Source organism: Palaemon carinicauda, chromosome 7 (assembly GCF_036898095.1).
Source record: "Palaemon carinicauda isolate YSFRI2023 chromosome 7, ASM3689809v2, whole genome shotgun sequence".
Taxonomy (NCBI): domain Eukaryota; kingdom Metazoa; phylum Arthropoda; class Malacostraca; order Decapoda; family Palaemonidae; genus Palaemon; species Palaemon carinicauda.
Window position 1 is genome coordinate 156,229,383 of NC_090731.1, and position 26,470 is coordinate 156,255,852.

At 41.2% G+C, this 26,470-nt stretch overlaps 1 protein-coding gene across 1 annotated transcript in view; it reads right to left on the reverse strand.

Annotated features, from left to right (window-relative positions):
- The window catches only part of IntS3 (integrator complex subunit 3), a 62,475-nt gene that overhangs the window by 15,550 nt on the left and 20,455 nt on the right, over window positions 1-26,470 (reverse strand). The window contains exons 5-12 of the mRNA XM_068377043.1: window positions 19,756-19,879; window positions 18,694-18,839; window positions 17,963-18,194; window positions 17,613-17,692; window positions 13,884-14,467; window positions 9,915-10,064; window positions 9,224-9,711; window positions 7,972-8,158 (exon numbers count right to left, since the gene is read on the reverse strand). Of these exons, the coding sequence (XP_068233144.1) occupies window positions 7,972-8,158; window positions 9,224-9,711; window positions 9,915-10,064; window positions 13,884-14,467; window positions 17,613-17,692; window positions 17,963-18,194; window positions 18,694-18,839; window positions 19,756-19,879 (1,991 nt within the window). The remainder of the gene's footprint in view (window positions 1-7,971; window positions 8,159-9,223; window positions 9,712-9,914; window positions 10,065-13,883; window positions 14,468-17,612; window positions 17,693-17,962; window positions 18,195-18,693; window positions 18,840-19,755; window positions 19,880-26,470) is intronic.

Sequence of the window (26,470 nt, forward strand, 5' to 3'; positions counted from 1 at the left end):
GAGAGAGAGAGAGAGAGAGAGAGAGAGAGAAAATATAGCAGTTCTATCCACTGAAGTAGCCATACAATTCACAGAATTGCATGGCACAAAATAAGTGATGCAATGAAAAGGATTGTGAAAGCATACTGGTCTTTGAACACTCCTGTCTCCCAAACGCACCATAAGAACATTGAAAAATGTTATTTTGATAATAAAATAAATTTTTGAATATACTTACCCGGTGATTATAATAGCTGCAACTCTGTTGCTCGACAGAAAAACTCTACGGAAAAATTCGCCAGCGATCGCTACACAGGTAGGGGGTGTACTCAACAGCGCCATCTGTCGTTCAGATACCCAGTACTCATGGTAAACAAAGAACTCAATTTTCTCCTCGGTCCACTGTGTCTCTATTGGGGAGGAAGGGAGGGTCCTTTAATTCATAATCACCGGGTAAGTATATTCAAAAATTTATTTTATTATCAAAATAACATTTTTCAATATTTAACTTAGCCGGTGATTATAATAGCTGATTCACACCCAGGGGGGTGGGAAGAGACCAGCAAAATATGTTTACATCATATGAGCTAAGAATTTTTATTTCATTTTAGAAGTTATCAAAATAACTAAACAAAATAAATAGGTACCTGGTAAGGAAGTCGACTTGAACAATTACTCTGCCTTTTTAAGTACGTCTTCCTTACGGAGCCTCGCGATCCTCTTAGGATGCTGAGCGACCCCTAGGAGCTGAAGTATCAAGGGTTGCAACCCATACAACAGGACCTCATCAAAACCTCTAATCTACGCGCTTCTCAAGAAATGACTTTAACCACCCGCCAAATCAACTAGGATGCGAAAGGCTTCTTAGCCTTCCGGACAACCCAAAAACAACAATAAAAACATTTCAAGAGAAAGATTAAAAAGGTTATGGAATTAGGGAATTGTAGTGGTTGAGCCCTCACCCACTACTGCACTCGCTGTTACGAATGGTCCCAGAGTGTAGCAGTTCTCGTAAAGAGACTGGACATCCTTAAGATAAAAAGACGCGAACACTGACTTGCTTTTCCAATAGGTTGCGTCGATTATACTTCGCAGAGATCTATTTTGTTTAAAGGCCACGTAAGTTGCGACAGCTCTAACTTCGTGTGTCCTTACCTTCAGCAAAGCTTGGTCTTCCTCATTCAGATGGGAATGAGCTTCTCGTATTATCAGTCTGATAAAATAGGATAAAGCATTCTTTGACATAGGCAAAGATGGTTTCTTAACTGAACACCATAAAGCTTCAGACGGGCCTCGTAAAGGTTTAGTTCGTTTTAAATAGAACTTAAGAGCTCTTACAGGGCATAAGACTCTTTCTAGTTCATTTCCAACCATACGATAAGCTTGGAATATCGAACGATTTTGGCCAAGGTCGAGAGGGCAGCTCGTTTTTGGCTAGAAAACCAAGTTGTAGAGAACATGTAGCCGTTTCAGATGAGAATCCGATGTTCTTGCTGAAGGCATGAATCTCACTGACTCTTTTAGCTGTGGCTAAGCATACCAGGAAAAGAGTCTTTAAGGTGAGATCTTTCAGGGAGGCTGATTGTAGCGGCTCGAACCTGTCTGACATAAGGAATCTTAGTACCACGTCTAAATTCCAACCAGGTGTAACCAAACGACGCTCCTTCGTGGTCTCAAAAGACTTAAGGAGGTCCTGTAGATCTTTATTGTTGGAAAGATCTAAGCCTCTGTGACGGAAGACTGATGCCAACATGCTTCTGTAACCCTTGATAGTGGGAGCTGAAAGAGATCGTTCTTTCCTCAGATATAAGAGGAAGTCAGCTATTTGAGTTACAGAGGTACTGGTCGAGGATACGGATACTGACTTGCACCAGTTTCGGAAGATTTCCCACTTCGATTGGTAGACTCTAAGGGTGGATGTTCTCCTTGCTCTAGCAATCGCTCTGGCTGCCTCCTTCGAAAAGCCTCTAGCTCTCGAGAGTCTTTCGATAGTCTGAAGGCAGTCAGACAAAGAGCGTGGAGGCCTTGGTGTACCTTCTTTACGTGTGGCTGACGTAGAAGGTCCACCCTTAGGGGAAGTGTTCTGGGAACGTCTACTAGCCATCGAAGTACCTCGGTGAACCATTCTCTCGCGGGCCAGAGGGGAGCAACTAGCGTCAACCTTGTCCCTTCGTGAGAGGCGAACTTCTGCAGTACCTTGTTGACAATCTTGAACGGAGGGAATGCATATAGATCTAAATGTGACCAATCTAGGAGAAAGGCATCTATATGAACTGCTGCTGGGTCCGGGATTGGTGAGCAAAATATTGGGAGCCTCTTGGTCATCGAGGTTGCGAAGAGATCTATGGTTGGCTGGCCCCAGGTGGCCCAAAGTCTCTTGCATACATCCTTGTGGAGGGTCCATTCTGTTGGAATTATTTGTCCCTTCCGACTGAGACAATCTGCCATGACATTCAAGTTGCCTTGGATGAACCTCATTACTAGTGATATGTTTAGACCTTTTGACCAGGTGAGGAGGTCCCTTGCGATCTCGTACAACGTCAGAGAGTAGGTCCCTCCTTGCTTGGAGATGTACGCCAAAGCCGTGGTGTTGTCCGAGTTCACCTCCACCACTTTGCCTTGAAGGAGAGACCTGAAGCTTTTCCAGGCCAGACGTACTGCCAGTAGCTCCTTGCAGTTGAAATGCATTGTCCTTTGACTCGAGTTCCATATTCCCGAGCATTCCCGACCGTCTAATGTCGCACCCCAGCCTACGTCCGATGCGTCTGAGAAGAGAACGTGGTTGGGAGTCTGAACAGCCAGGGGAAGACCCTCTCTTAGGTTGATATTGTCCTTTCACCAAGTCAGACAAGACTTTATCTTTTCGGAAACCGGGATCGAGACCGCTTCTAGCGTCCTGTCCTTTTTCCAGTGAAAAGCTAGATGGTATTGAAGAGGACGGAGGTGTAGTCTTCCTAGTGACACAAATTGATCCACGGATGACAGCGTCCCTACCAGACTCATCCACAGCCTGACTGAGCAGCGTTCCTTCTTCAGCATCTTCTGGATGGATAGCAGGGCTGGGGGCTGATCGTCTTGTTGTTCAGCAACGTCCTCATCAGAGGGTTCCTCATCCGAAACTGATGAGGAAACGGCAACGGAGTGGGCAACGTCTGGCTCGCTGAATCCGGTCGCACTGGTGGATGCGTGACGGAGCCGGACGCAATATCATGGAACTGCTGCATAGTCTGTGAACTGTAAACAACCATGGGTGCGCGAGGAAGCACAGCGTCAACCCGAGACTGTCTAGACCGTCTGGGTTGTGCAGTCAACACCCTACCGGGTTGCTGAGGTTGACGCACTGCGTCAAAACAAGTCACCTCTGCTGGTTGTTGAACGTCCTGAACGTCAACAACCACCTCCGAGCGTCGCTTAACGTCAACGTGCGGCTGGCAACCCACACTGGGTCGCATCGGTGGAGGAACCACCTCAACTGGCAGACGCGAGTAGGTTACCTCAGCGTCAACAGGGCGCACAACCGACCGGTTGGAAGGTTGTTGGCCAGAAGGTTCTTCTCCGCATTTAAGTCCTCTATCAAGGACGCAAGCTTGGACTGCATGTCTTGCAGCAAAGCCCATTTAGGGTCTACGGGAGCAGGTGTGGCAATAGACGGGGTTAGCGACTGAGGCGGAACCGTTTACCATCCCTGAAAGCCTTGTTATGCGTGACATAATAGTACAGCAAAACTTCAAAGGCTCGACAACAGCTGTGAAGTTGACCTGTAAACAACTTGGAGCGTCTCCTGACTAGGCGCCAGGGAGAGTCTACCAGAATTGAGAAGTCTATCTGGGCAGAGGCATGAACTCCCAAGCCGAGAACTTCTCTCGTGTCATATCAGACTCTCGCTCTATAAACCAGTTTAAAAGAAGGGAAAGCAAAGGCTGTATCCCCCAAACTCCTCCTGGTGAAAAACCAGTCGCCTAGCCAACGTAACGCTCTCTAGGAGAGCGAGAGAGCACTACAGTAGCTTAAAAACAACGGCTTCGAAGTAGCTAGGCCTAGTGTAAGCTATGACGTTTAGGCGAACGAGGAGCAGCAGTTACAAAAAGATCCGGACGAAGATCCTTAAAAAAATCATCATGATTTAATTAAAGTCCATAGGAGGCTAAGCAGCTTTAGGCTCCTCTCCATCTGACAGAGTCCTCAAGGGAATATCAGTAGGAGGGAGAACAGCAACTTCCTCATCTACAGGAACCTTGTCCGATAAAAGCCGAGTCTCTCACTGGTGCATTAGTAGCGGACCAGAACGCAACGTCATGTAACTGCTTGACAGTCTGTGAACTGTCAACAACTGAACTGTCAACCACAACAGGTGCGTGAGGACGCACAGCGTCCACTCGAGACTGCTTTGACTGCCTAGACTGAGCAGTCAAAACAACTCTAGAATGCGGAGGTTGACGCACAGCGTCAAATTAAGTCAACTCCGATTGTTAGTGAACGTCTTGAACGTCAACAGGAGCATCAGCCAGTGGCCTAACGTCCAAATGCGGCTGAAAAACCACACGAGACCGCATCGAGTGTGGTTCTAAACAACCTGACTGACGTGACTAAGCTACGCCAACGTCAACAGTAAGCACAAAGGAACGTTAGGTTGGCTGAAAGCCAGGATATCGATGAGATAAACGGCTAGACTCAACGGACTAATCGGCAGAATAGTCTTCCATAAGGGAGGCAAGCATATACTGCATGTTTTGCCATACAACCCCTTAAGGATCAACGGAAATGGTTGTGGTAATAGACGAGGGTAACGTCTGTGACCGCAACACTTTGCCTACAAAAAAAGACTCTCGGAGTCTGTGTTACGCTTTTGTTAGGCGGCGAGCAGTTATCCGATGACTGCATAGGGTCAGAGCTGTCCTAATGGCTGTAACCAGGACGCTGGACCTGTCCTGAAAGGACTGACTTTCGCTTAAGGGCTTCGAAACCTTGTGACAGGTTTCTTATGCGAAAAGCCTACGGATGGCGAGGAGAAACAACGTCTCTCTCGTCTTATGGTAGGGGAGATCTTGGTAAAATACACCCGATACCATAGAGGGAAAACGTCTGTTCGTTGGTCAAGGCCTCTCGAACCCATAAGTCGTTTGACATTACTTCTCCCCTGGGCTTGGGAGCATGTAAGAGGTCCCGGACTAGGTGAACGACAGGCACGAACAGACGAACCCTCGGACGCAACACTGTAACACTTTGCGCCTCGGACGCAACACTGTAACACTTTGCGCATATCACTTTATCACTTCGATTTTCTGTTTTGCACTTATTTCTACCTGAAACACGCAATTCTACCCTTCATTAAAAGGTAGTAATTGCGAAATTAGTCGTATAATGCAAGCTCATAATACCAGCAAAAAACAGAAAACATATTTTAAGATAAAAAGAAAAATCAGTGGCTGGGAAAGAGACTAAACACTAGTTCATATAAACTACGTTTTCAATCTCTCACCGCACATAGCCTGGGGACGAGAATAAAAACCTAAAAACGTTTTATCCTTCCTCCCCGTACAGCGACTAGGGACGTGAGTAACACGAGAACAACGTTACCCCGCTTGAACGGAACGTTTTCTCTCCTCTCTCTCCCTCCGTCTCTATCTCTCTCTCTCTTTCTCTCTTGATTTCGCACCTAAGAGAAGAGCCCAATTATATATCGTCAAAAAAACATGTTATTTGACTAAAGGAAAAAACTGAAAGGTTTTTCAAATAAAAAGTTCCTTTAAATTAGAATTTAAAACATTTAAGCTAAGAAAGAATGAACAAAACGTCAGAATCGATTTACTCTTACTGCAAAGTGAAACCGTGATACATTCTCTCTCTATCGTAACGATAGAGCGCATGTTGAACGTCCTGAACGTCAAAAACTGCGTAGCATAAAAAACTAAACGTTAGTTCATCTTTGAAAACAGTACGAAGACTATCAAAGAAATTCTTTCATAAAATATTACATTTAAAAAGTTTTAAATCCTTAGCTCTTTAAAAGCTAAAGACGATATAAAGGGCTCAACGTTGATTAACTTCGGTTTTCAAGTTAGGACCACCTACTCTCAGGAAAGGTCTATATAAACAAAGCATTAAAATTTATTTTTATATGTTTATAAAAAATGGAAAGTTAATCGAAGAGGCCTAATAAAGGCGGAGAGATATAAAATATATAGAGGAAAATCTATAACGTGATAAGATAATTACTAAAAGCCTAAACACACTTCCGTCTAAGGGAAGGGTCGGCCATTTAAAAGTGAAAGAAAGTCCATACTCTCTTTGTCACCATAATTAAATCTATCCAAAACGAGTTCAAGTTTTAAGATGAAGATAAAACACCTGCATAGCGAAAGCTCAAAACTAGAATAGTGTACTTCACCAAATAGTTGTGAAAACAAATCCAGTTAGCAACAGCGAATTAGGTCTTGCCGGTAGCCCAACAGAGAGAAAATTGAGTTCTTTGTTTACAATTAGTACTGGGTATCTGAACGACAGATGGCGCTGTTGAGTACACCCCCTACCTGTGTAGCGATCGCTGGCGAATTTTTCCGTAGAGTTTTTCTGTCGAGCAACAGAGTTGCAGCTATTATAATCACCGGCTAAGTTAAATATTGAAAAATTACTAAGTACAGTAATCGCATGAATAATGGTGGATTAAATACAAAAACAATTGGTGCATATAACTACACACATATGGTAAAACATATCTAGATTATTTTTGCTTAATGACATACCTACACTATCTTACCTTAATTTCTCTAAAATATTTGTATACCATGTCACTGAGACCTATTTGTCTTCGTAAAATAGTTTCATACTTTTATTCTGCCAAGTTTTGAATATTATACTTATGGTTTGTCTTCACCAGCCGACTCTCATCTTAATTCTTGGACAAAGACTAGTGTGTAACATTCTCTATACTTGATCTTGATAAAAATCTTTGCCATCAATGTTCAATCAAGCTTACTGTGCAAGATGTATAAACTTTCTTAATTCAAGACAATCATTTGCCTCTTTAGACTTCCCAAATCATACCATCCACCACATAGTATTGTAATACAGCCTTACCTTTTCTTATGTGAGGTTCAAAGCAACACAAAGACAGGTATTCCAGAAGTTTGAATGCTGCTGTGACCAATCTGTGGAATGACTTTCTTAAATCTTGTAGTTAAAAAGTGGAACTTCAGAAGTCCAAACTAGATGCAAATGGTTTATCGTTGAGCAGGTTATCAGCTTTGTTTCGACTTTATCCATTATTGATCTCATTTGAATTTGCCCATCTTGTTTTTCTCTACTCAATGTCTCTTGTAGTTTATTCTTTATTTATCCAATTCATTTTCCACACTAGCATTCTTTCCTTGTCGGAGCCCTTGGTTTTGTAGCTTTCTGCTTTTCTAACTACGGCTGCAGCTTAACATCCTATTTTTCTAACCTCACTTGCTATTCCTTAATAAACTTGAGGGGCACTCAGTAGAGCGCTGACCTCCGCCGCAGCAGCTTATTTCTCAACCTTTTGTTTAACTGTGACCTTGTCGTGCCAAAATTTAATCATTTCCAGCTTTTTACTTAACAGCTAATCCCTGCAAGTTTCATTTCTCTACGAATAAAATTGTGGCCAGGAAGCTTTCTTACAACAAATCTAAATTCAAAATCTGTATCAGTTATTTATGGTATAAGGAAAACACAGCAACAAACCCACAGGGCAAAGTACATACAACAAAAATCTTTGCATGAAAATTCACTGGTATAAATATGTTGCTCAAACCTAACCAAATAATACCAAACAGTATATGTTTTGAACTCATTAATTTATGTAAAAATGTTAAATTCTTCAAGTCAATGAAGTGTTACATAACCCTTTACCATCTACGGCAGCTTCTATAAATGTCCACATCCATAAAAGATCACCACTACTGAATTATGTTCCATTGAAGAAGATTCTTTACACTCACACAATGGGCAAACATGAAGTAGTGTACTTACGATTCACGACGCAGCATCATGAGAATATTGGAAAGTGCTTCTCCGTGGGTATTATTGACTGTAGCTGAATGAGAGGTAAATTTGAGCTTTGGCATCACAGAAAGGCAACAATCGACAGGTATTTCGTGGGCTTTCGCCAGTTGCCATAGAAAAAGCTGCTCCACAGTCTCCCACTGCAAGCTCTTTTCTGTAATATTGAACAGTAACTTAGAAATGGGGAAATCTTGTCCTAATGCTAAGTATCTAACATGAAATATGATATCAATGTAACACAATTATCAAAAAACAAGTTTATCGAAACCACTGTGTGATATATGCAAACTATACAAGGGCTTGCCAAATGGACTTATATGAAAGGTGAAATTAAGAGCAAGATATTTTTCAAGTAAAATAGCTAAAACAAGAGATGCATGATAAATAAGACAGAAAAAAACGAAGCAGGTTGGAAATAATTCTGCAAACAACTCGTAGTATTGGCATAATGTGAGAGGTACCCACTTACCAGGAATGTAAAATCGCATTTGGCTTTACTGAAAACCGCAATATAAAAATCCAATTGAGCGTGCTTCAGATTCTCAAATCGCACCTTATGCAATCGCTTCATCACCTCAAGGATGGGAGCTTGTCTGTGTGTAATCCTTTGTTGGAAATGATGCAACATTCTCACTGAATAAAAACACTTCATCAACTACAAGACATGGTCTCCTCAAGCATTGGGAAATGACACTGCATAAAAGTAGCACCTGATTATCCTCCTTTTCTTTTTTATATATATATATTTTTTTTTACTACTGTAAGTGTATGCACAAGTGTGGATTTTTAATCAATAGCTTAAATTCTATTTAGTATCTTTATACAGCACACTACAGTTTGAGAAAATTTATTATCAGAGGCTTGCATAAATAATTAAGTGCATTTCAGCTTTTCAGACCCCTTTTCGCAGTTCATAGTACAGCATACAAATTCGTACTGTATGCTTTGAATTTCATAGTACAGTACTAGTTAAGGTAGGTACATTACAGATGTTAAATTATAAAGCAACTATGGTCTGTCAAATCTGCCAAAGCAGATATGGCAGTGCAGAAAAAAGGATTGTCTCCAAAATTACTCTAAGTACAGTATTAAGATAGAGTAAAGTTCTTACCGAATAAACAACACAACATAAATCAATCAGCCGTATAATAACGGTGGTAGCCGATTGTTAATAGTAGATTCTTAAAGCTAAGCAACATTAATTCTTTAGGATACTCACCTAAAATATTTGCAAATGCACTGTTATCGAACATTTGAAGGGATCCTTGTAAGACCATACACACAAGGTCATGCAACTGTGTGGAATCGAGTCTTTCAATCACAATTTGCAATATTTCACTATTTCCTCTTGTCTGTTTAGGAAAGCTGTTATATATGTCCGGAATTATCCAACTTAAAACACGACTGTCATTTTCACTACAACACGTTAAATCTCTTATAATGAAGCCAGCAAAGTCTTTCAGTCCAGAAGCTTTACAGAGATCACGATAAGTTAAAAACGTTTTGTCGTCCTTCTCATCTTCTTTATCTGCCTTGACTGTTGAAGCTTTTAAAAAGTAAAGAAAAATATAACCCACATGATTATTTATTTTGTGCATCTCAACTAACAGTTGCAACAACGGCTGTCTTCGATGGTCATCTTCGGGAAGGGTGATCAAGTTGTCGAACAGAACATACAAAGGCCTTCCTAAACTTTCTTGTATACTCCTGAAATGTGAAAATATATAAGATTATGATATAGCACTTCTCTTTAGCAATGTTCGTATCACAGAAGAAACATAAGAAAAGTAGACATCAACACACGAAAAATAAAGATTCAGGATATTCTACAACAAAGTTTTGAGCTACCGGGTAAAATTAGCAACTTAACATCATACAAGAAAGATAAAAGTAAAATAAAAGCCACTTACTCTGACGTGATGTCCTGGGGAAGCAGTGAGGTACCTGGACTCAAATCACCAGCTAAAAGGTGACAAAGGCAAGAGGCTAGATTTAAAGCCTCATCTTGGTCGAGGTCTTCACTCAGTATCAAATCACACACCTTTTGCAGAAAATAACATCTGAAAGAAAGTAACATAAAACATTACAAACGACAGGGCCAAGCGGTCACTGACCACCTCCAGTTCTCCACATGGAAGCATCTGCAAATGGTTTTCTTGCATATTAATCACCACCAATACCAAGTTCCCACTTCCAAAAAATATTTCTTGCAAACTGCTTGTTTCAAAATTAATCTTGAAGACACCAGAGTTCTAATTTGGAACGTCAATCATTAAAGGCTAACCATGTGCACCCTTCCTTTTGTTTACATTGAGTTTTCCCTTTAAGTGATTTAATGAGTAAGTTCACTCTCCTCTCTAGCTTATAATCCCTATTGGTCAAAGTTTTCTTCACTGCCTTATCTTTCGAGATTTGCTAGGCTTTTCAAATACAGTAGTCTTTATCATAATGCTTTCATATCTACTGGTATTACTTCATTCCTTTCATATGTCCCAAGCATCTTGATCTCCACTTCAGATCTGTCTATTTCCCAGCCACTAAACACGCTTCATCACCTAGCACATTCCTATTTGCAATACAATGTTCCATGGAAACGTAATCTATTGCTTTTCGTTTTATATCCATACTTTTTAAAATTCTCCAAAATCTTTGAAAGTTAACTACATCTTTACAAGACAGGAAAGTACAGGCTTTATGCTTTAGTAAATGCTCAGTTTACTAAGGAGATACTTTTATTAACCAACAGTAATCTTTATATATTTCATCCATGTGACTGCCACTATTCTTGCTGTCTCTCACAATTCTGGCTTCAAAGTCTCATCACCATGTCCAAGCCGGCCTTTTCAGTGTAACATGGTGGTCATCTTCTTCGAAATTTAATCTTCTTAAACATCATGGGCTACCAAAACTCTGATCCCACTCACATTTTGCAATCATTAACATCTTCCATAATTTTATCCATCACATTCAATATCGTATTGCATCACCAATACACTTCTGGAGCAATCACATAGCCACTTCAACAACTTTTCTTCCTGAACAATGAACTTGGCTTTACTTCCATTAATCTTCCTTTGCTTTCCCCATAAACTTTACTTTATTTACATTGATTTTCAAACCTTCCCTCTTCATCCAACACCTCCATCCCTAAATCACTTATAATAAAAACTTCCCATGATTTTCCATTTTAACACAAATCATCTACATTCAGCCATTTCAACTGGCCCACCATTCTGCAGTCTCTTGTAGCTTCCTTTATCATTGTGATTCAATAAGTAAATGTGCTGATTCTTAAGAAGCCAACTTATATAAAAGATACCTCTACAATATGGAGCCAGCATTCACTCTAGAGCGTGTCAAGTCTTCCCAGAAGCCTCTGCCATTGTAATAGCCATCTAATTGTCCACCTTAGCACTATACTGTACTACAGTATATGAATCTGAAAAATCAATTGTAACTGAAAAATTATTTTTTTTTTCTAAGAGGTTTTTTGCTTTTTAGTTACTACAATATGATAATATTCATAGCTGGGATGCACTGGAAAGATCACATTAAAAAAGGTAAATAGCAAGTTGATAATGTATTCAAAGGCTAGAACTAGGCAGAGATGGTTTATGAATATGATGAAGAAAGGGGAGCACTCGGTCAGAAAATCAGTTCAGTAATTAAGAGAAGACAGATGAGAAAGGAAGAGAACTCTTTCCCTGTCTAACCTCATTATTGATATGCGAACCTGCCATAACATCCTTTCATGATTGTCTTAATCTTACTTTCAAACATTTGTCTAGATTTCATAAAATAGCGTTTTGGTTACTTTTCTAGTATACGATGACCTTGTAACACTTGTCAGGAAGCCTATATTCACATCTACTCTTCAGACTCCACAGTTTGGTAACTGTTTCCTTTCCTCTAATGGCAAGCTTTGGAATTCAACATTTCCATCTTCCTTAGTGACACAACCTTCTATCGTTAACCTTTTTGCACCTCCTTAGAAAATAATATCCTCCCCTCTTTTAGGACCTCCTTTCCTGTTTCCTACAAGCCAAGGATACATAAGGTATTAGATGGCTGTCACATCGAATGCTGCATTTTTCAAAAATAAGGACGTACGATTCACTATGGATTTCAGCTCAAAAGATTTTCTTGATCAACAATTCAAAACACTGCTTCATTTATACAAATTAGTCTGCCTTTTAATTTGGGTGAATAGGTAATAGTAGAAAATACTGTAGCTTTCCATATTTAAGAATAGGATAAACTGATTAAAATTAGGTGAAGGAATCACTAACATTTTCTCCTCCTATCATATTACCATAATGCACAACAGGAAATCAAATCGAAGACACTTCCAGGTGATAAGGGAGACGTGATATTAGCAAAAATATTGAAAAATTGCATAAAATAAAAAACTTTTACAGAATTATTGAACAACAACACTAAAATGAACATTTCAGTAAATATTACGCAAAATCCCAAAACCCCTTAGCATTTAATTCCACTTAACCAAACTTACCAATACTTCATGATTAAACTAGGATCAAAGTGTCGACAAACTTTATAAGCATTTCAAAATATTAGCCAATTCAACCTAGCAGAGAAACAATAAACCCCTTACAAGGTAGATGATGATATTTCACAGGTAAAGATTCTGGAAAATAGGCAGGTGCTGACTTAGTTGGAAATGGGGCACAAAATGAGATTTATTAGAAAAAAGAAATGTTAACTGGACTTTAAACTACATCCACACCTCTACTTTTCTGTCTAACTCATTAATCTACCTCAACAATTGCCTGAAAAAAGAACTTAATCATGAGTAATCAAAAAATAGAATTTCTTCTTACTACTTCAAGTGGCCCCAGATAAGAGTGGAAGGCATGACAAGAGTGGGATTTTAAGCTTAAAAGTTCTAGTACAACTAAATCAATTAGGCCATCAAGTTCATAACTTCTTACCATCAATTGTTTTTAGTTAAATGATCTCCCTGATACTAGTTATCTAGCCTACATATATCTGAAGAATTCCTAAAGCTATTAATTTGTATTCTCTTTAGCACTTATTCAAATCTATTTTATATTTACTGCAACCCAAGTTCTTATCTCAGGGACTTATGAAATTTTCTCTCATTCACCCCTAAATCTACAACCTTTCTTAGTTGTTATAAAGCCTGCCATTTTCCTTGTATGTCTCATTCAAAATCATTTATCACAAAACACTGTAATCATAGTCAGCAATAGGTCAACTTTTACCCAAATCTGGGAGCAAGCCCTCCATTCGTACCAAATTGAGGGCAAGCACAAAAGAGGGTAATAATTACGTTCAAAACCAGAAGCAATCTCATTTCCATTTGATAAATACAAACGTAAGTAGCAAATTAGTGGAAAATAAATACCAATTAAATGTGGTCCAATGCCATTTCCAACCAGTGTAAATTTTCCCTCATCATCTTCTACTGAGGTTCCAACTCTATCTACAGTTTCAGCATACATTAAACATTCTTATATGACTGTCAATACTGTTTGCTATCCGTATTGGCAAGGTTTTAGCTTTTAAACATCACTCATGTATTCCAAGAGTTAAATATGGCAATGAAAATCGACATTTTTTATAAGACAAACAATAAACATACTCCCAAATTAAAAAATCAATGAAACTACTTTTCCCTAGCTATAAACACATCATGAATTTAACATTACTGTACACATCAATACGAAACACTTTTTACTTTAAAAATCCTAAAATATAAAAAACTGTGAAATAGAAAATAATTAAAAGCACAGAAACTCACTGCTTTTTCTTAACGCACCTTTAGCACTGATACACATCCAACTTAGCATTGCTAAATATTTCTTAAAGAAAAAAAAAGAAGAGAAGATTCCTACCTTTGCTGTGTGTCCATTTCATTTTGCAAATCTATAATAATATTTCTCATGTCTGTTTCAAGAAACTCCAAGTGTTTACTCAAGTCCACTTTCTCCTCTTGCCCCCCACTGGTTAACACTTTTTTCACATCCCCCACTGGTACCGTGTTAGTCAATGGCGGCGTCTCTTCCACTTTAGTAGGCACAGGAACCGTAACCTTTGGAGCTGGAACCTCCTCCTCTTCATCACTAAACATGGCATCTCCATCGTCTTCACTATGATTATTACTATTTACAACACTCTCAGTGACTGACGGAGTGGTGAAATCTAACCCGGTTTCGGCCATCAAGTCCATCCGAGTAACCGAAGTAGTGTTTGACACCGACGACACAAAATCCTCAGGTTTAATGTCTGTGACAGTAGATGACGAGCAGAATTCTGGGAATGTCTCTCTTATTAGTTTCCTTAACTCGACATCCATACGAGGGTTATCAAAAAGGGGTTCTAGTGCCTGTATAACCCGCTTTTCAAGGATTTGTCGGAGAGAATTATGTACACCAGCGCGTATTTTGTCGGCAAGAGGCGGATGAAAATGTGGAATTATCTGTGAAAAAAGAATATAAATTAACAATACTGGAAAACCAAAATATTTAACCGAGTTTATAGTAATATTTTGTAAATTCCTACACACTACATAAATTATAACTAGACATTATCAATGTCATGGTATAGAATCTGAATCAGTTCAAAGCCCTTGAATGCAAGATGAGTATCAGCAAAATTAGAAAGCCTGAAAGAAAATATGGAATACTGTACGACTAAAATAAAATAATCACCAATAAGTTGCCTACTTGCTTAATAAACTACCTCAAAAATATTATTGGCAAGTAGGACATCTATTTGTAGCAACAATAATCTATTTAAAAGGAATTTCAAAACACAGTTGGATACAATAAATGGAATTTATTTGAAATGCATGTGACAAATTCCTAAAGGTAGTTAATCTTTGAAATACTACGTAAAAAGGAACTGCCACACACTTATAACTTCTCTAGCTAATATTAATTATAGCCTATATACTGTATTTTATCATTTATCTTCAACATTTTTGCAAGACAAAATATTCACCATATGAACCCATGTCAACCAAAAATAAGTTGTGTGCATGCTGGAAAACGACAGAATTTATAAACATCAACAGGCTAATTACCTCCTAGACTGCCACAGTAAGAAGTTATTACCATTAAGTTGCTGAAAAGCCTATCATTGATAACCTGTCCAGAATAAATTAAAAAATAATAAAGGAAGACATGGGAACACAATGGAAAGGAAAATTACAAACTTAAACAGAAAAAGGCAATACAGCAAAAACTGTGAGTATAAAAAACAAGAGAAAACTCTCTAAAAGAATTGGAGGTAATGGGGGAAAAGGCTGATAATGGCAATGAAAATCAATAATGGTCACTGATACTATCATAATGAAAGCAACAAGATGGTCCTCATTAGATCATGATGGATGTCCATGCACTATGTGCATTGATAATATCCACTTTTTCTTTTGATCACCCTTTTGAGACGAAGATGAAGGAGAAGGAAACGACACTATTCATTCCTTCAGTATTCTAAAAAGTGGTTTTGGGTGAGACTGCAAGAACAGTTCCAAGATGAAGTTCTTAGTCTATATCCTGATCTGAATTGGACCCTATGGCTACAATGAGCACTTGCATCTTGGGACCAAAGGATGATCTTTGCGTATCAAATGAGAAGGACAAAGGAGTGAAAGCACCATGGGTGAAAGATCCCCAGCATGCACTGGTGACAAAGAATACATGTAAATAAATACCTAGAGCTATTTCATATACTGTAATTCCAGATTGCAAAGGGCAAATCCTCCCAAGGAGTAACGGAAAGTTGGGTTAAAGTAGCAGTGGCCAAAATAGGAGTACCAGAAAACACTGGTTGCTTTCCTGACACCCCTGAAAAAAAAGCTCCTTTACCAAGTCACAAGGAAATGCTGAAGGTCGAGACTGAAATTTCCTATGGTTAAGGGTCCAATGGCCAAGAAAAAAATTGGAACTATGGGACCTGCCCTAATCATGATCTATAGTAGCCAATAGAGCAAGACCTCTCATAATAGGCACAAAATTACAAAGCACGGTTTTCTGGACACATTTTCTGTGCCAATTAGAGGACAAAACATGTAGTAGAAAATGTCACCATTTACAAAAAGAATACTGTACAGTGAAGGTGGAAACAGAAAATAAATAGAAGACTGATGTGCTATCACAGAACAATAAAAAATCACAAATTTTTAAAAGTACAGTAATTTGTATTTTTCCTAACTATACAAACTAGTCCTTTAATAGGAGTGTGACTTCAGTGAAGCTAGAACTCGGCTGTTAAAATTCTTAATAAAGTGTCCGTATTTACTGGCAAGTTGGATGGGGAAGTCCCAGTCCCTGCCCGCCAACTGAGTAGTCACCTTCACTTAGGAATTGCAGGGTTGATTAGGCATGAAGCTCAACTCAGGAAGTTACAATAACTAAGCTGGCTGGTTAAAAATCTAAGGATGTCAGGAGACGCGGACCCAAGGAAGAACAAGTGTCAAATCAAATCCACCTCCTATCAACCTGAGAAAAGATTCTAATGTGATAGGCTAGGTTTCTGTCAGGAATAGACGGTGATGGAAAAACCAATATCATTTCCAGGATATAAAGTCTAATATGTATTGCTAACAAGTGATGAGTTCACATTTTTGTCCATCCTTCCTCTTGTAAGGATGATGGGGGGAAATACTTGTACTGTATTTTTTTATATATAAGGAATAGATAAGATGTCATCAGATCACCAGAAGGTAAAAAAAGACATTGGAAATGCTTGAAACATACATAAGGCCATGAACGTGGGCTACAGTTCTTTTTCGTACTGAATGCGGGCCACAGTTCTTTTTAGTAATGGGTTTGCAGTAAAACCAACCATCATAAGGTACAGTATGTTGTTGGGATACAAAAGTTTCTACTGATGTTTTGTGAATACAACACAGCTACCATGAAGAATTAGAATTATTTTTCTTATTAGTTTAATTCTATCCTTATATGTTTTTGTCAACTGGCCCTTTCTTTAATCTTATATATATATTTGAATGCCATAAAGTATGTTTTTATGCCCTAGATTGTGACTCTAATACTGCATTAGCATATAGCATAGGTGAATGACTTCATTGCTTACGTACACTACCATATTTAGGTGTGGTCTGACTTGCAACAAATTTTGAGTTACAGCATGTCGTAGGAACGAATATATGTTGCAACTTGAGGACCTACTTCTTCACCTATGTACACAAGCTTTTGTAGATATTCATTACCCCCTTCACAACAGGTTTGTAGAAATACTCATAGTAAATATGTCATGCAGCACCACAAGACTGTATTTGAACAATCAATATAATGGGTGACCACAATTTCAATGAGAAAACAGAATACTATATAGTCTGCACCTGTAAATTTGAAATTTGAAATTGTATGAGTGTGTGTTTCATAACTGTGGAGTGAAGAATACCTCATTGATACCCCTTGTTTTTTAATCATATGTAACATATAGTAATGGGGCAATAATATCTTAACATCTGATATGCTTTGTTTTTGCCAATCTTAACATCTGATATGCTTTGTTTTTGCCCTCTCCTTTCTTCCCCAGATTCAGTTTACTAAAATCCCAAGTCCTAAAAGAGAGAGAGAGGAAACACTTACCCTGCAAATGAAGTCGAGAAGAGAGGTAGTAAGAACAGGATGAGGCCGCATGGAATGGTACATAACTAAAATGCCCGGTTCTGCAACATAACAGATAAGCATTATTTACGTTTTTTTTTTATATATATATATCTTATATAATTCTAACTCAATAAAAAAGTAATCTTTTCAAATTAATAAAACACTTTTAAAACTACCCTGCTAGCTTCCAAATTTATCATTAATAGCAGAAAAATGATCTCGTTTCCCTAGTAACAAATATTTACCCTTAGCACTTTATCAAATTGATGACCAAAGAAAATAAAATGTACAAATACTATAACAGGTCTAACTAATGAAATTGAACTTACCAATATTCATGATGTTGTCGGTTTCAGTGTTGTACACAAGCCAGTCATAAAACAGAGCCAATTTACAATTGGCAGTGGCAATTGGAGATGTGCACGAGGAGAGAAGCCAGCCTATCACAGCCCAGCGTGGAATAATATCTGAGCACAATACTTCATTGGTTGGGTGGATGCAACCAATGATGAATCGGATGAGATCACACCGCAACGTTTGACTTTCAGGGGTGTTCAGGTACTAAAGAGCAAAGAGAATTAATACATATGATTACTTTTTCTGCCTAAAGTCAAGAGGCTTAATAAATACTTTATCTCATTTTACTTTTCAATTCCTATTCTATTTTTTTTTTTTTATGTCGACTACCCCCCAAAATTGGGGGAAGTGCCTTGGTATATGTATGTACGTGTGTATTCTAGACATTACTGACGAACAGCGATTACGCAATAAAAATGTGAGTTATTGTACCCTGTACATTCATAAATGGACAGGAAGATGATTATTATTATTATTATTATTATTATTAGCTAAGCTACAACCCGAGTTGAAAAAGCAAGATGCTACAAGCCCAAGGGCTCCAATAAGGAAAAGTAGCCCAGTGAGGAAAGGAAATAAGGAAATAAATAAATGATGAGAACAAATCAACAATAGATCATTCTAAAAACAGTAACATCATCAAAATAGAAATAAAAACTTTACCTTTTAGGAAACTAACATTACAAAAACAAAATATCTTTACCTGTTTCTGGAACCATTCTTGGTATCTTTTCTGCATTCCAAACTTTACGTCTGTACACAAAAAGACCATTTTCTTTTCCATCTCTGGTGTCAGCCGCACCACAAAAAATCGACGAGATGTTCGCATTTGTAGAAGTTGAAGAACACCTGAAAATCCAATAACACTCAACATACATATAGAGCTGTTCTTCCAGATTCGCATAGTTCCCCCAAATAATTCTAAAACTTAAAAATAAAGCACTTTATTGACTAGCCCACAGACTAGGATAGGTAAATACTGTAGAAATTAGTGGTTCTAGTCTTATGTTGCTTGTAAACTGTCAACACCTTGGATTACTTTGCATTGTAAGCAATTAGTTTAGTTTTTTTTAAATATACAAATGGAAACAATCACCTAACAGTATTCTATTTGTCTTTATAAAATTGGTTTAATCCTTGAGTAGTAAGAGCAACAATTCCCATCTCAAATGTTTCATCTGAAAAAAATATAGATCAATTTCATGTCCAACATTTTCTAAGCAATGGCTCCTTACTGTCATTTTCTGATCCTTACATAACCTTAAAATAGTTTTCCTTATTATTTTTTGTTAGCAACAAAACTTTATTATAAATAGATATTTGATTCAGTACGGTAGTAATGTTGTGTAGTACCTGTGAAATCCAATTAAATAAAAAATTGCACAGCATCAAAAAATAATGTTAACAAAAACCACTCTTGGTGGGTTTGCGTGTAATTCAATATGATCTTGAACAATACTCTAATCATTCTAAAGATAAAATAAACAACTGTACTTTGTACAGTTCTCCAAAAGAAGGCAAATAGTTTTCTTTTTAAATGATTGAGAGCCATAAGAAAACTCTCGAAACATGACGGTACGTAAAGTGGAATCCATTATGGTTACTTTATTTACTTATATGCAACTTCTGTAGCTGAAATATCAAAACAATACAATAACCAATCACTATTACTTGAAGGCACCCGAATAAAAGTAGGTAAAAAAGAGGACAATATAGATGGACAGAAATGTTGATATAAAAGGTAGAAAATATTAGAAAACCTTACCGGTAAAAGTTGAACACAATGTTGTAGGGTTATGAATCATGTCCCGCCACACTGCCTCAATCTCAGGAATCTTTGCCACATTTTGTAAGAGGCGAACCAAGTCTCTCCCAATCATCAGGCAATCCTGTGAAGAATCAACATATTTTCAAATTAAATAGAAAGAGTTTCTACTGAAAGGACAGTATTCCTATAATGCACCACCTCATGAAAACTTAAAAGAATATTTACAGACCCTAAGCATAAAATTTTGAACAGTTCCCCTAAATTGCACCATCTTTTCCATAACCTAAACAGCTTCCCCTAAATTGTACCGTCTTTTCCATAACCTGAACATTTTCCAATCGTGTTCCTTTTCACTTAACATATGGCCCAACCATGTGACTGTCCTGGATCAGAAAATAACAAATTCGTAGATAATTTGTATTTTTCCTAACTATACAAACCTTAGCTATTTATTAGGGGGTTATACTTTCGGCGGAGCTGAAATGACAAGCCATTAAAATTTACCAAGGATTAACTACCCACACAGCTAGTTAGTGAGGGGGGGATAAGAGGAAGGTAGCTTGCTACCCCCCCCTTCACACACCTGTGCTTGAGCTCACTTTGCTTGGAGGTAGGACTTCAAAGGGGATAGGGCTGGAGGGTAAGTTTGGTTAAATAGTCAAGGTTTGTATAGTTAGGAAAAATACAAATTATCTACATATTTGTCATTTGTTCCGTAACTGGAATACAAACCACGCTATTTAATAGGGGCGACTCACCCATTAGGCAGGGTGGACATCCCAGCCAGTCTGGCTTTTTGGCTTTGCCCGGGAGCTCCTTATCAGAGTGTTACCACTCAAGAAATAGGGAGCCCCTGCACCTCGCTAAAACCTTGCTATGCAAGGTCTGCAGCCTACGCAAGCTGTGTGTGAAGGTATGTAAAAGTGTGACTCGTCCTAGAAAGTTGTTTAGATGGAAAACTTGTATACTAGGACTTTCCCAATACCACCTCGTCAGGGTATGGGGATGTAACAGTATTAATCTTAATACTAGGAACACAACGAAGCATGGTTTACCTGCAGTGGTTTGAGGTCAGCTATGCAGAGAACCCAGGTTGCAGCTTTCCCCAAGAGAGGGGATGATGAAGAAAAGATTGAGGTCAGCTATGCAGAGAACCCAGGTTGCAGCTTTCCCCAAGAGAGGGGATGATGAAGAAAAGATTGAGGTCAGCTATGCAGAGAACCCAGGTTGCAGCTTTCCCCAAGAGAGGGGATGATGAAGAAAAGATTGAGGTCAGCTATGCAGAGAACCCAGGTTGCAGCTTTCCCCAAGAGAGGGGATGATGAAGAAAAGAATAAGGGCCAGTCAAACCTTTTCATTCATGCAGACTAAAACCAGGTAACAATTCCCTCAACCTTCTGCTACTTGTCCAATAAGGAGCTTGAGGTTTTAAACCAGCTGTTGTGCAGCCACCACAGGACCGATAGAAAAAGTAGTCTCTCCTGTGGGTCACGTCTTGCAGGTAGTGGGATGTGAATGTGGTCTGTCTTTTCCACACCCCAGCTTGAAGAACTTGCGTCACTGAAAAATTTCTTTTGAAGACCAGGGACGTAGCTATGCCCGACATCATGTGCTCTGGGGCGACGTGACGGAGGAGGGTCTGGATTCAGTGCCAGGTCAATGACCCTGCGAATCCATGCAGAGATGGTGTTCTTGGTGACCCTCCTCTTAGTATTTCCTGTGCTGACGAAGAGTGCTGGCACACGAGGACGGGCTGCGGCTGTTCTCTTGAGGTACAGCCTCATGCTCCTTACTGGGCATAGTAAGAGATGGTCTGGGTCATCTGTTACAGCGCGCAGACTAGAAATCTGGAAGGAGTCGAATCGAGGATCCGCTACTCCCGGGTTCTGAGTCTTAGCAATAAACTCAGGGACGAAACTGAACGTTACCTCTCCCCATCCCCTTGAATGAGCAATGTCATATAAGAGACCATGAAGTTCGCTGACTCGCTTGGCCGAGGTCAAAGCTAGCAGGAACACCGTCTTCCAAGTTAGGTGGCAATCTGATGCCTGGCGTAATGGTTGATAAGGAGGTCTCTTAAGAGACCGAGAACTCGAACCACGTTCCAAGGGGGAGGTCTGAGTTCTGACTGGGGGCAGCTAAGTTCATGACTCCGAATGAGTAGAGAAAGTTCTAGCAATGAAGAAATGTACATTCCTTTCAGTCTGAAGGCGAGACTTAAGGCTGAGCGATAGCCTTTCACTGCCTAGACTGAGAGGCGCATTTCTTCACGCAAATACACGAGGAACTCCACTATTGCTGGAATAGTGGCATCGAGTGGAGAAATACCCCTTCCACAACACCAACCACAAAAGACTCTCCACTTTGCCTGGTAGACTGCTGCTGATGACTTCCGCAGATGTCCAGACATCCTGGTCGCAACTTATTGCGAAAATCCTCTCTCAGAGAGATGCTGGCTAGTCTCCAGGCGTGAAGTCGTAGTGAAGCTACAGCTTTGTGGAAGATGTTGTCGTATGGTTGTTTGAGTAGATTGTGTCGTAGAGGGAGTTCTCTTGGAGGCTCTGTTAGGAGTTGCAGAAGGTCCGGGAACCATTTTGTGTGATGCCATAGCAGAGCTATGAGGGTCATTGAAAGATTGACCGATGTTCTGGTCTTGTTGAGTACCTTCCACATGAGACAGAACGGGAAAATGGCGTAAACGTCGATGTTGTCCCACCGTTGTTGGAAAGCATCTCACCAAAGAGCCTTGGGGTCTGGGAATGGGGAACAGTACAGCAGGAGCCTGAAGTTCAGGGCCGTTGCCAAGAGGTCCACAGTCGGAGAACCCCACAAAGTCAGGAATTTGTTGGCTACTAGACGATCCAAAGACTACTCGGTACTCACTATCTGAGATGCTCTGCTCAGATTGTCGGCGAGCACATTCCTCTTGCCTGGAATGAAGCATGCCGATAGTGGTATCGAGTGGATTTCGGCCCATCTCAGTATCTCTACGGCTAGAAAGGATAGTTGCTGAGAAAAAGTACCTTCTTGTTGATGTAGGCTACTACTGTGTTGTCGTCACTCATCACCACCACAGAGTGACTTGCCAGGTACTGTTGGAACTTTTGAAGGGCTAGAAAGATGGCCTTCATCTCTAGCAGATTTATGTTGAGGTACTTTTCTGACTCTGACCAGAGGCCTGAAGTAGTGTGGTGCAGCACGTGGGCCCCACCACCCATTTTTTGAAGCATCTAAAAACAGCATCAAATCAGGGGGAGGACGAGAAGATCCACTCCCTTTCGTAGGTTCTCATCTGACACCCACCACTGGAGGTCTGTCAGTTCCGCAGGTCCCATGGGGATCTGGATGTCCGGGAAGTCGTAAGATTGATTCCACCGGGACTGAGTCACCACTGGAGGGATCTCATCCTGAGGCGACCATTGGGAACTAAACGGGCCAGCAATGAAAGGTGACCGAGGAGACGTAACCACGATAGGGCTGGAAGTTCTTCTCGTCTGAGAAAAGGTCTTACGGCGACCTTCCTCAGCCTTGCTATCCTGTCGTCTGATGGGAAGGCTTTGTGGAGAGTGGTGTCTATAATCATGCCTAAGTATACCAGTCTTTGAGAGGGAAGCAGGGAGGACTTCTCGAGATTTACCATGATCCCCAGATCTTGGCAAAGTCTCAGAAGTTTGTCTCGGTGTTGAAGAAGGGTTAACACTGAGTCTGCTAGGATTAACCAGTCGTCCAGATAACGGAGGAGACAAATGCCAATCCTGTGTGCCCAAGATGATACTAGGACGAACACCCTGGTGAAGACTTGCGGTACTGTGGAAAGACCGACGCACAGCACCTTGAACTGGTATTTTCTGTTGTCCAGGCTGAATCTTAAGTACTTCCTTAAAGACGGATGGACTGGGATCTGGAAGTACGCGTCCTTTAGATCCAGTGTGCACATGAAGTCTTGCGGTCTTACTGCTAGTCTGACCGTGTCTGCCGTCTCCATGCTGAACGGAGTTTGTTTGACAAACTTGTTCAGAGCTGAGAGGTTGATGACTGGTCTCCAGCCTCCAGACGCCTTCTTTACAAGAAAGAGTCAACTGAAGAAGCCTGGGGATCCATCGAGGACCTCTTGGGGAGCGCCCTTCTTCACAAGGTCTAGACTTCTGCCCGAAGGGCTTGCGCCCTTGCCAGTCAATGGGAGTTCAATGTTATGAACGGGACGCGATATCCTAGACTGATCACGGAGATTGTCCAAGAATCGGCCCCGAACTGCTTCCACCTGTTTGCGCAACTTTGAAGGCATCCCCCCACTGGTGGAAATGCAGGGGGACTGCTTATCCTAGCGTTTGTGGCCTCGGCTGCTCCCTCTAAGATTTTTGCCTCTCCTGGAGGACTTTTTGCCTTTCCTTTCTTTGACAGGAAAGGGCTTAGACACCATCGTCTTCGCTGCAGTTGTTGTCGTAGTGGTCTTGGCTGAACGGGACTGCTGTAGTGCTAGAGGCTTATAGGGCTTAGATGTTAAAGCCCTATGGAGGAGAGAGTCTTGATGTGACTTCCTCCACCTCTCAGCGGCATGTTCCACATCCTTAGGCTCAAATAGAACAGACCCCTCCATGGAGGAATGTCTGAGCCTATTGATCTCGGCAGTAGGAACCTTCTGGTGGAATCTCTCAGCTACTGCATCCCGACATTTCAGGATGGTATTTGCCCACAAGGTCGAGACTTGGTGAGCCAGAAACTCAATTGTGCGAGTACCTGAGAGGAGGAAGGTTTCCATAAATTTCCTGGTACATTCCTTGGAGAAATCTTCAGAATGTATCAGGATACCTAAGGTCCCCAACCAGAAGCACACTTCACGACCTTCTCCTGATTGAGGATCTCGGCTGCCGAGAACGAGACCTGCCGGTTGGAGACTCTCAAGAGGGACTTCCCTGGTTAGCTCTTCCAGCGAGTGAAGTGGAAGACCTAAACAAGGCTCCTCTAGGATCTCAAAGTACATTCCCTGCTGTACGCGAGGAGGTGGGAGGAGCTTGTTGGTGGTACCAGAACAGTTCGAGGAGAACATCTCAGAGCTGCTGGGCAATCTTGTCCCTGGTACTCTTTACCCCTTGAGACCAGGGCAGGGCTGCACTGGTCTTAGAGGGCTTCTGAGTACCAAAGACGCGGTCAAAGACCGTGTCTTTGCCCTCTCAAGTAGGGATCCCTGGGTTGGAAAACCCGTCGAGAGCCCTCCTTAGAGTCAGAACTTGCCAAAACGCGTGTTCTGACTCTTGCTGGTCTCCTCCTGTTGTAGGACTTGCAGCGAAGTCTCCTTCTATCCCCAAAGACTCTTCGTGGACATTCCCTGAGTGGCTAGCTGGCTCCATCCTAGCCCTAGTGTAGGAATTAGGTAAAGTTTTGGAGTCTTTGGATTCCTTCCGGGGAAGGATGCAAGACTCTAACATTGATGAGGGTGGCATGTTCCTTCTAATCCCGGTCTGTGTTGAACTCTCGGCGTTGAGAGGTTTCCTCCATTGGTGCGATGGGGGAAAATCTCTCTTTGCGTGATTTCCTTGGCAACGGGAGATCTTCGTCTGAAAGGGAAGGAGAGACAGTCCGAGGAATAAGAGGAACCGGCCTAGAAGGTCTGCATGAAGTCGGTTTCGCCCTTGGGGAGGTGGCCGCGTCCAGAGCTCCTCTTTTCCTCTTCAGAGGGGTAGAGGAAGCCATGGTTCTGTGTACTAACTCAGAGAGGACAGGCTTGAAAGCTTGAGTTACGACTCTGATCATCAGGGCACTGAACCAGGGCCGTTGGCAGACAGACACACTGTCAAACATACCCCCTGAAGGGAAAGGGACTGAAGGATCCCTGGTAGGAGTCACTGGAATAGGTGGGTTCACCTTTGGTAGCTTTGGGATCCTGAACCCCTCTGGAAGTTTCTCTTGTCCCACAATGCGAGGTGGTATGCGCTTGCGGGGAGAGGAATGAGACGATGGCGACCTTGCTGGACGTCGTTCCTTGTGATGCGCAGTCTCGCGCGCGGGAGAATATTGACGCTCGCGCGTGGGAGAATATTGATGCTCGCGCGAGGGAGAATATCGACGCTAGCACGAGGGAGAATAATGGCGCTCGCGCAAGGGAGAATATTGAAACTTGCGCGTGCAGGTAAATCACGATGAGCACGCGGAAGTGTGTTCGCGCGCATCTGTCAAAGCCGTAGGGCGCGCGCGCACGAGAGTGGTCCCTAGCACGCGGGCATGCAGTAGATTCATGACAGGCGCGCGGGAGAATGTTGGTGCGCATCCCTAGGAGATGGATGGCGCGTACGCGTATCTTTGTAAGAGCGCGCAGGAGAAGGCTGGCGCGTTGGTAAGGGATGGCGCATGGGTGAGGCCAGAATAGCTGTCTCATCTACAAACTTTCTTGCAGGAGAAAGTTGGCGCGCAGGTTTTACCTGGCGAGTAGGATGGCGCTCGGGAGAGCGTGATGTAGGGCGTGCATGCACGCGCGCAGGAGAATGTTGGCGCGCGGAATAGTGCTGGCACATAGGGCAGGCAGGAGATCGTTGGCGCATGAGCGCATGTTGGTGCGCATGGTGGACCTCAGCTCTTGTTGGCGCGTAAGCACTTTAGGATGATGCCCAGTGTTAGGGCGAGCAAAATGAGCAACGTGCTGTAGTGATGGGGGCCTGACGAGCTATTGATGAGCGCTTGCAGGAATGGCGACGGCAGGTCTGTCGGGTGAAAGGTC